Source organism: Gambusia affinis, linkage group LG22, assembly GCF_019740435.1.
Source record: "Gambusia affinis linkage group LG22, SWU_Gaff_1.0, whole genome shotgun sequence".
NCBI lineage: Eukaryota > Metazoa > Chordata > Actinopteri > Cyprinodontiformes > Poeciliidae > Gambusia > Gambusia affinis.
Window position 1 is genome coordinate 3,949,302 of NC_057889.1, and position 9,574 is coordinate 3,958,875.

General features: G+C 36.3%; 1 protein-coding gene across 3 annotated transcripts in view; it reads left to right on the forward strand.

Moving 5' to 3' along the window:
- The window catches only part of LOC122825091 (E3 ubiquitin-protein ligase TRIM9), a 46,211-nt gene that overhangs the window by 24,418 nt on the left and 12,219 nt on the right, over positions 1–9,574 (forward strand). For 2 of the 3 annotated variants that reach the window (XM_044106160.1, XM_044106159.1), the window contains exons 5-11: positions 263–416; positions 2,104–2,187; positions 4,576–4,739; positions 5,852–5,990; positions 7,602–7,726; positions 8,210–8,388; positions 9,244–9,406. In XM_044106160.1, coding sequence (XP_043962095.1) covers positions 263–416; positions 2,104–2,187; positions 4,576–4,739; positions 5,852–5,990; positions 7,602–7,726; positions 8,210–8,388; positions 9,244–9,406 — 1,008 coding nt within the window. The remainder of the gene's footprint in view (positions 1–262; positions 417–2,103; positions 2,188–4,575; positions 4,740–5,851; positions 5,991–7,601; positions 7,727–8,209; positions 8,389–9,243; positions 9,407–9,574) is intronic. The other variant, XM_044106161.1, reaches the window with a different exon arrangement.

Consider the following 9,574-nt stretch of genomic DNA (forward strand, 5'->3'; position numbering starts at 1 on the left):
ATGGGTGGATGGATGGATGGATTGATGGATGGATGGATGGATGGATGGATTGATGGATGGGTGGATGGATGGATGGATGGGTGGGTGGATGGATGGATGGATGGGTGGATGGATGGGTGGGTGGATGGATGGATGGATGGGTGGATGGATGGGTGGGTGGATGGTATGCCAGCTGTCCATTTGAAGCCAGCTGAGTGTTTGTTTCAAATTATTTAGTGTCTGTTTTTCAAACGTCGGTCTTTGTTTTTATTTGGTTGCTTAGATCTCGGACGCCCTCATCAAGCGCGTGACGTTGTCCCAGGACCAGTGGGTGAAAGGGGCCCTGGAGCCAAAGGTCGGCCCCGAGTTTGACCTCAGCCTGAACACCGACTCGCTGATGCAGACCATCCTGCAGCTGGACTTCTGCCAGGGCAAAGGTGAGCACACCTGATCAGCAAACACTCTGCTATGGAGCTACAATAGGGCCAAAAAGTTTGATCAAAAGAAGACAAAAATGAAAAGGATTTGAAACTGAAAGGTGTTTTTGAAACTCAAAAACAAATTAGAAAGAAAAAAATTTAACTGAAAAAAGTTTCGAAACGGAAAAAAGAAAAACAATTGCAGCTGAATATAAAAATTTGAACCTGAAGAAAATGTTTTGAAACTGAAAAAAGAAATGATTGAACTGGAAAATATTAAACTAAAAAAATATGAAGAAAGAAAAAGATCTGAAACTGTGAAATTTTCAAACTGAAAATGAAAATAATTGACACTGAAAAAAAATCTTTGAAACTGAAAAGTTATTTTGAAATTGAAAAGCAAATAACAAAATTAAAAAAATGCTTCGAAACTGAAAAACAGATTTTCAGGTAAGAAATGTTAACAGGAAAAAAGAGATTTAAACCGAAAAATTGTTTTGAAGCTGAAAAAAAACCTAAAAACAAAGATTTGAATGTGAAAAAACATATTTTGAAACTGAAAAAACGTCAAATGATTCACTCAGTTGTATCTATTTTCATATTTAGTTTTCTACACAGCCTCTCTGTGCCATTAGTTATTTTTTGTGTGATTTGACTATTAAAGTTGAGTTAAAATGCCTAACTCTCCGTGTTATGAGGCACTTAACGGTGAAGAAAATAAAAACTTAATGACATGCATTAATTCAAACACTGTTACGTTACTTTAAATGCATAATTAGACTCATAAATCTGCAGGTTCTTGAAGCGGAGCTGCACTTTAGCAGAGTTTGTGTAATGTGAGCTGCAGCTTTGATCAAGCCGCCTTTGTTCTTCCAGGCTGGTGACACGAAACTCGCCGCCTCATTTCCCCACATTCACATCTCACTGATCATCCAGCACAAAGCTGCAGAGTTAAAAGATGGCCGATCAGATTTTATTTGGCGTTTCAGTCTTTGACATTCAAAGCAACGACAGAGTGTGGGAGTCTTTCTCTGCGATTATCATAAAAATGATTAAATGTTTGATGTGGGAAAATTATGCTGATTTTTCTGGTTTTTACTTTGCTGACGTATGAAGAAAAACTCTAGAGTGAAGAGCGCACTTATGAAATGTCAACATTATTTAAAAAAATTGACCTTACGAGAACAAGTGTGATATTAAAATTAAACTTTCATGATCTTTTTCTATGTCTGTCCTGTAACAACAGAATCTACTTTTTACTAAATAATCTCCATTCATTAGTTAGATGTGACGGTGTGTTTGTGCAGTCCTAGATGGAAGCAAAAAAGAGTAAATTTCAGGCAAAAAATATCAGAACTTTTGAGATTAATCTAAGAAATATTTTAAAACAAATGTGAAAATTTCTGTTTGAAAAATCAAACATGTTTGACTTTTGAAACATATTCTCGTAATACATTTTATTTTGACGTTTTTCTCTCATGACTTTATTCTCGTATTGTTTTGACTTTATTCTCCTAATTTTATATTTTATTTATCCTCAGTGTGACTCTAAAACTCCATGATAAATTCAAAATGAAAACATTTCTAAACCATTTTTTAATTATCGTAATTTTCCCGCAGCCTCGGCTCCGTCGCTTGTTGAACTCATGTTGAACTTCTCCTCTGGTTTCACTCTTTGCTCCCCAAACCAACGTCCTCTTTCCAGATGTGCAGGAGAAACCGCTTTTGAAACTAATGCAGGCAGCAGCAGACAGTGGTGAGGCTGAGATGGAGGCAGAGAGCCCCAGAGGTATTTCAGAAAAACAAAAAACAAAAACCCTCTCAGTGAACCTTTGTTTCCATTTTTTATGTATTTTATCATTCCTGCCTCATTCCTCTGCACCGTCATGTCAGCTGGAAACTCGCTCCTCCTTTTTGTCCAGCAGCGTCTCTCTGCATGGTTAATGTTTTTATATCACCTCTGCAGAATTGTGCTAAATTTATTGCATAATATTAAAGCTTTACATCAATAAAACATCAATTTATATCAATAGTTTTTATATATTTTACCTAAAACAAGAGTTTCCAAATTTGGCCACTTGTGGCAAAAATGCTACAAATTTGTCCCATAAAAGCAGATGGAAAGTTTTAATTTCTAAACAAAACAACCAACATAAGTTTCTGACAAGGTATTCACCTTTTTATACCTTTATTTAACAAAAGATAAAACCATCTTTATCCAGAGACTGAAATCAGCTGTTATTCTTTTTAAACCTGCTAACCCTCCTCCCCAGAAAAGGGAGCACATTTAGACATACACAGACTTTATTGTTATTCAATTGTACATTTAAAATGTACATTTTAAGCAAAATTTCATTTCAAGGCTCCATTAATAATAAAAATAAATAAGGAATAAAATATCAGTATAAATATAGGAAATAAAAGGATTAATTTTAAATTTTTGGCAAAAAGCTTGTTGGAAATGTCTCACTTTAAAAAAAAACAGAGCAATTTTACGTTTGAAATTTTTTGGCTTTTAAAACTCAAAAATTTCTAAATTTCTTTCTAGAAAATTTCAGACACTAATTACAAATTTTTGTTTTTTGGTGGAAATACTTTTTTTTTTTTCTCCTTTTCTATCTTCTACGGCCATAATAAACAGTTGTTAAAATCCCTTTCAAGCTTTTGATTTATAATAAATATCCATTTCTAAAAATGTACAATATTAATAGAAATAAAAAATGATCGGGCTACTTTATTTGCTTGTTATTAGGTCGGGTTGTTTTGGCCTACAAAACGCTTCAGATTTAGAGAATTGTAAATCTTTTTACTGTTTTGGCTCTTTGATAATAGATTTAATAGTAAAAATATTAACTTTGTTTTAAACAGTCGCCGGTTTATATTTAGTCACACATATTCAGGGTTATATAAGAGCTTTTATTCAGCCATGGTGCTGAAATCCAGACTGAAGCTCAGTTGGAGTCTTTGATAAAATGAATATTGAGGTTGGAGGAAAGAACAGAGTGAATGGAAGGAGAACATTCTGCTGCGAATGGAAAAAATAAGATAAAAAAATGATTATTCTGAATTAAAATCCTCTCGTGATTCCTGTGCTGTCATGATTGCTGCCTTCCCCTTGTGTCTTCACAACTGTTTCTAGATAAATATCCCAGAATACTCATAAAAACTGTTTTATAACTCAAATCTGCATTTTGTTTTTTGTCTTTTCTCCTGTTCAGCACCAGTTTTCTCACAGCACCGCGGTCAGACTGATATACCTCTGACTAAATATAACTTATTTCTGCTTTTCTGAACGTATTCAAATGCCAGAAAGAATGACGGAATAATAGATATAAAACAAAAATGGAGTAAATTTTTGCCAATAAATTCAGAATTTTTCCGGAAAAAAACAACGAAGTTGAAAATGATCAAATTCTGAATTTTGAATGTTAAAAATTTCTGAGACTAATAAAAGTTTCCAAATATTTTTTGCAGATTTTGGACGTTTCAAACTGACATATTTCCTGGTTATTTTTTGCAGAGAATTTCTCAAATTAATTTGAAATATTTAATTTTTTTTTCTGACAAATGGTTTTACTTTTCAAACTCAGATTATTATTTTTTTTCTGGAAAGTTTCTGAAATTAATCTCAAAATTTCTGAGTTTTTCTGGCAAATTTTTAACTTTTCAAAAATGTCCTTATTTAGGATTAATCTAAAACCAACTGACTTTTATTTTCTTTCCATGATGGCCCTAATCCTGCGTTGTAAAATATAAATTCAGCCAATATAATCTTAATTTCATGCAGATTTACCACCTGGATCTAGTGATTTGTGGCCCTGAAGTCAAACGTCAGAGTTTGTATCAGTCTGACCCGTTCACCACTTGCACCACTTCCCTTCACAGTGTTAAATGTCCTAGTTAAAGTCTCCAGTGATTTCCAGCTGTTGTCCTCCAAATGAACCTGGATTTCTTTGCCCCTCTGAGGCGTTTTTATGCTCCCAGTGGGTTCTCTTTAAAGCTCCTGTTTTCTTCCCTCAGCTTGTTAAAACAACAACAACAACCAGCTTCCTCCGTTTTTCCTCATCCAGCTTTTATCCTCGGACCGCCCATCCCCCCCTTTCCTTGTTCCTTGCTTTCTGCATCACTATCACTTTATGTCTCGATTAATATTGCATCCACGTATCTCATTCCCCAGTGGATTTAGGACCCGCGGTGCCAGCAGCGCCTCTACTACAGCTGGAGAAATGCTGCACCAGGAACAACAGCGCCACCCTGGCCTGGAGGGTAACTGCGCCTGCTAGTTGCCCCATTGAGGGCTACATCCTGGAGCTGGACGATGGGAATGGAGGGCAATACAGGGTTAGTTATTACACATGCCTGGTGCAAAGCACCATAGAGGAAAATAAAGGCTACTGCAAAAAAATAAAAATAATAATTAATTAATGCAGACGAGCATCTGGGGAGCAACAAGCTTCAATGGCAGAGATGTGAATTATGCAGGAGGAGAAATAACTTTCTGGACTAACATGTTGGATTTATTTTTATTTTATGGCTGATTAAAGTCAGAATTTTGAGATTTTAGTCAGCATACTGACATTTCTGATGTTAAAATCAGTATTACGAGTTTAAAACAACAATTCTGAATTTAATCTCTAAATTATGAGGATAAAGTCAGAATTTTGGGAACAGAGTCATTATTCTATTTAGTCAGAATTTAATCTAAGAATTAAGGTATTCTTACTTTGTTCTCAGATTAAAGTCGGAAATCTGAGACCAAAGTCAGAATTTGGAGATTAAAGTTTAAATTCTATTATTTATTTTGTTGTTGTTTTTTTTCTCCAGTGGCTCTAATTCTCTTCCATAATCGAAAACGAAAGACTGATCTTTCACTTTTTTATAAAACTATTTGAAAAAAGACACAACCAAATGGAAAACTAAAAGTTTAAACAGATTTTGAATTATACTCTATGCAGATGATATTGTGATTATATGAATAGGAAGCAGGAGGATGGCAGCCTGTAGCGGTGCAGTGATGCATAACGAGTGTAACATGGAAGGTGAGAAAGGAGTTGAAATGTTGATTATTAGTGAATAAAAACAGTGGAGTAGTCGTGTTTTCTCCAACATCATGGTAATTAGAAATAAAATTAGCAGTGACAACTTAACGTACTTCTCCAAACATGCAGAAATTTCTGATAGCTGATCATTTTGTCAAGATTATTGGTAAAGAGCAATAAATCTAACAGAAATACAGCAACGAGTGTCAAATTTTCTGTTGTAGCTCTTGTTATTAATAATGAAAAAGCTGCTCTGCTCTAGAATAAGAAAAGTGATTAATTACGTCATGGGTAAACAACCATTTCTCGACCTCTTTGCTCATCCTTTGCTCATGTATTATGCACAGAGCACAAGCTGTGTTTGCCTCCATGTAAACGGCATTAGTAATGATGCTAAGACATGTCGGACCTCAGGAGGTGTATGTGGGGAAGGAGACGGTCTGCACGGTGGACGGCCTGCACTTCAACAGCGCCTACAACGCCAGGGTGAAAGCCTACAACGCCGTTGGAGTCGGACCGTACAGCAAGACGGTGGTGCTCAAGACTTCTGACGGTAAATAACTCACTTCTGCACATACAGTTTGGCTTTTGTTTGTGTGAATTTTCTGTTTATAGAAACATGTCGTAGAAAAAGAATAGTGAAGGAGACGTAAATGAAAGTAAAAAATGAGAAAGATTATTAATTTGTCTCTAAGAAAATTTTTAAAATAATAATTTCTATCCAGCATAAAAGATAATTTATGTTTTAAACAGACTTTTTATTTGCTATTATTGTGACCTAGTATGCTTCCTTAAACTGGTTAGGATTGATTTGTGGCCTATACAAAACATGCTCCTTACATTTTTTACACAAAATCATTCTTAGATAATACCATTTTTGAATTTTGAGCTCCTTTCAGAATGAGTTGATATAGAGCGTCTATCGCTTTAAATCCTAACAAGTTTCTGCTGGCCAACCCAACTCAACATTTACACTCACACTTGTGTTATTCCTTTTTCAATAGGTTTTATGAAGATAATTTAGAAATATTTGCAAAGAGTTTTGCAATATTTGCTCTTTTGTATGACAGTAAATGTGATTTCACAAACTATAATTTGGCATCAAGTAAGGTTGAGGCAGCAGTAGAGTAGAACTCAGATTATACTCTATGCAGATGATATTGTGATCTAAGATTATCACAACAGATTGCTGCAAACAGATGCACAGTTGTACTACATTTATAGTTCAACAATCATGATTATATGGTTTCCTTTGTTGCAAGTCCAACAAATTCTTTCTCCAGTTTAGTTTTTTCTTTATACAACAATTTAACATCTTGTTTTTGTTAAAACAACCCTCTTTTACTTTATACGCTTTTCTATGATCAATTTAATGCCATCATTAATGATAATAATGTATCGAATCCTTTATATTAGCAGTCAAACTCGAGGCCCGGGGGCCACATCTGGCCCATCATAGGCTTTAATGTGGCCCTTTAGACTCCAGTGGAAGTTGTGTGCTTAAGTGTTTTTATATCAGTTAAATCAATGCAGTTCTTTAACAGAATATTGCCAAATTACATCAGTCAGTTCTTCATGGAAATTCTCTCAAAATCAACAAATCCCTAAATTTTTTCACACTTAATAGATAATTGTGAGTTTACAGCAAATTTTCTGCAAAAATTGTCAAAAACATTGGGTTTAAAATCCAAAAACCCTGGTGTGACTGGTCAGTGTGAAAAGATGCTTAGGATAATCTAATTTTAAGAGGAACTTATCAAATGCAGAGGCAGCTATTAACCACTAGAACCCGACGGACCCACCGGTGGGTCCAGCTGCCATGTGACCTCGGCTCGCTTAGGGTGTAAGAGGTTAATGAACATTTTAACAGTTTATTAATGGGTTTTATCAAAACATTCTGGTACAGCTGACCCTTCAACAAAATTCATGATGTTGATTTGGTGAAAATAAAAATGACTTTGACATCCCTGCTTTACATAATGTATTTGTTGCATTAAATTTATGATTGTATTAAAGATTTAACTGAACTTATCAAACTTATCCAGCTAAGCGATGAGTCAGCTGGATTCATTTAATGTAATTTGCCAAGAAACGTATAGAAAGTTAGAAAGTTTATTTTATTTACACATATTTAACCTGGGTAAGTCTATTGTTGTCTGTACAGTGGCTTGGTTCACCTTTGACCCCACCTCGGCTCATCGTGACATCGTTCTGTCTAATGAGAACCAGACGGCAACGTGTAGCAGCTACGACGACCGCGTGGTTCTGGGGACGGCTGCGTTCTCAAAGGTAACTTATAAATTCAGTACTTCCTCTGTCCAGATGATTATATTATAGTAGCTGTGTTTCCATTGACCATATAATTGTGAAATTTGACATTTTGAAAATTAATTTGCTTAATTAAAACATGGAAATTCACAAAGACTCTTGTTTTTTCATTAAAGGTTTTGGCACTAGGATGAGGTGGTTTTTTTGACCTGTATGAAATTGGCTAATTTTGCAAAACCGCAATAAAAACACTTTGTTTTCACATCACACAAGTCATGTGATCAACAACCAGATGTTACTACTGACAGAAATGGCAAAGAAGACATCGACAGGAAGTAATTGGAGTAAAATGTTATTTAAAAACAACAAGTGAACAAACTTTTTTTATTTGTGTTTCCTGTCTAATGGAAACACTGCAATTTTGACATTAGCATAATATCGAGTTTTGCTCACATTTGTAGTGGAAACAAACTAAAGTTTCCACAATTCTTCCACACATTTCAGGGAACTCACTATTGGGAAGTCGCCGTTGATCGCTATGACAACCACCCAGACCCTGCGTTTGGCGTGGCGAGGATCAATACCATGAAGGAAATGATGCTGGGGAAGGACGACAAGGCCTGGGCCATGTATGTGGACAACAACCGGTCCTGGTTCATGCATAACAACTCCCACACCAACAGGTAGGAGTTCATCGTCACCACAAGTAGAGAAGCACAGTAGCATTGTTTTTATGAAGGTTGGGCCATTTGGTTATGCTGACCTATTGTCCTTCCTTAAACCAGTTAGGGTAGTACTATGGGTTACACCATAGTCTACTAACTCAACAATCAGGAGGATTTTGAAATGGCTCATTTTCCAGACTCCAAAAAAATTTAACTTATTGCCAAAAAATAATCTTTGTGAGGTGTAAGCTTGGGAGCTTGGAAGCTGCAGAACCGAGGAGGACCTTAGTCCTCAAAGCCGGGGCTAGGTCCACCCAGGCGTTTCACACTGCTGAATGGTTGCCATGGAGATTAAAGGATTTCTCAAACATGGGCAAAAGAATCAAAGCAACACTCCGGGTGTCTTTTTATGAGGAAATAACTTCATAAAATGATGCAAAACTCAAAGAAGTTGATTTTACAAAATACCGTCCCTTTCAACCTTACACAATCTGTAACGTTTGGCCAGTACCTAAATAATGCGCCAGTGTGATGCTATGAAGCTTACCTGTGCTTTAAACAATCATCCAATGAAGATGGCTGTTAATTTGTTCACTTTCTTCCCTGCCACTGCTAAAACCACTGGCAGACTACAACTCTAAATCTAAGCAGAAAATCAACGTCACTGTTCATAGCTTCTCCTTCTATTCTCTGATTGGTCCAATTGAAATTCTTCCGGAGGAATCCAAGTCAATGGGAGAAACCTCACACTGTGCTGTGAGGCAGCGAGATTTGAGCGGAATAGCGCAGTTGAAGAGCTAGAAATACTCACTTCTTCACTGTTCTACCTCGTTTCAAAGTGACCTGCTATCTTCTCTGTGTTGGTGCTGGCAGAGCGGAGGGGGGCATCACGAAGGGCTCCACTGTGGGCATCCTGCTGGACCTGACCAAACGCACCCTGACCTTCTTCATAAATAAGGAGCAGCATGGACCAACAGCCTTCGAGAACCTGGACGGCGTTTTTGTTCCTGCTGTCAGCCTTAACAGAAATGTTCAGGTCAGTGTGTGTTATAGCGTTTGGTGCCTGGAACATTTTCTGAGTTACTAATATTGTCTGGATCAGTACTCTTTAAAAAAGCTGATGCTCATTTTCAATGAGACCAGGTTCTGAAACTGTCTTCAGACTCTGGGAACAACTAGAACTTGATTTAAGAGCCAAAACTAC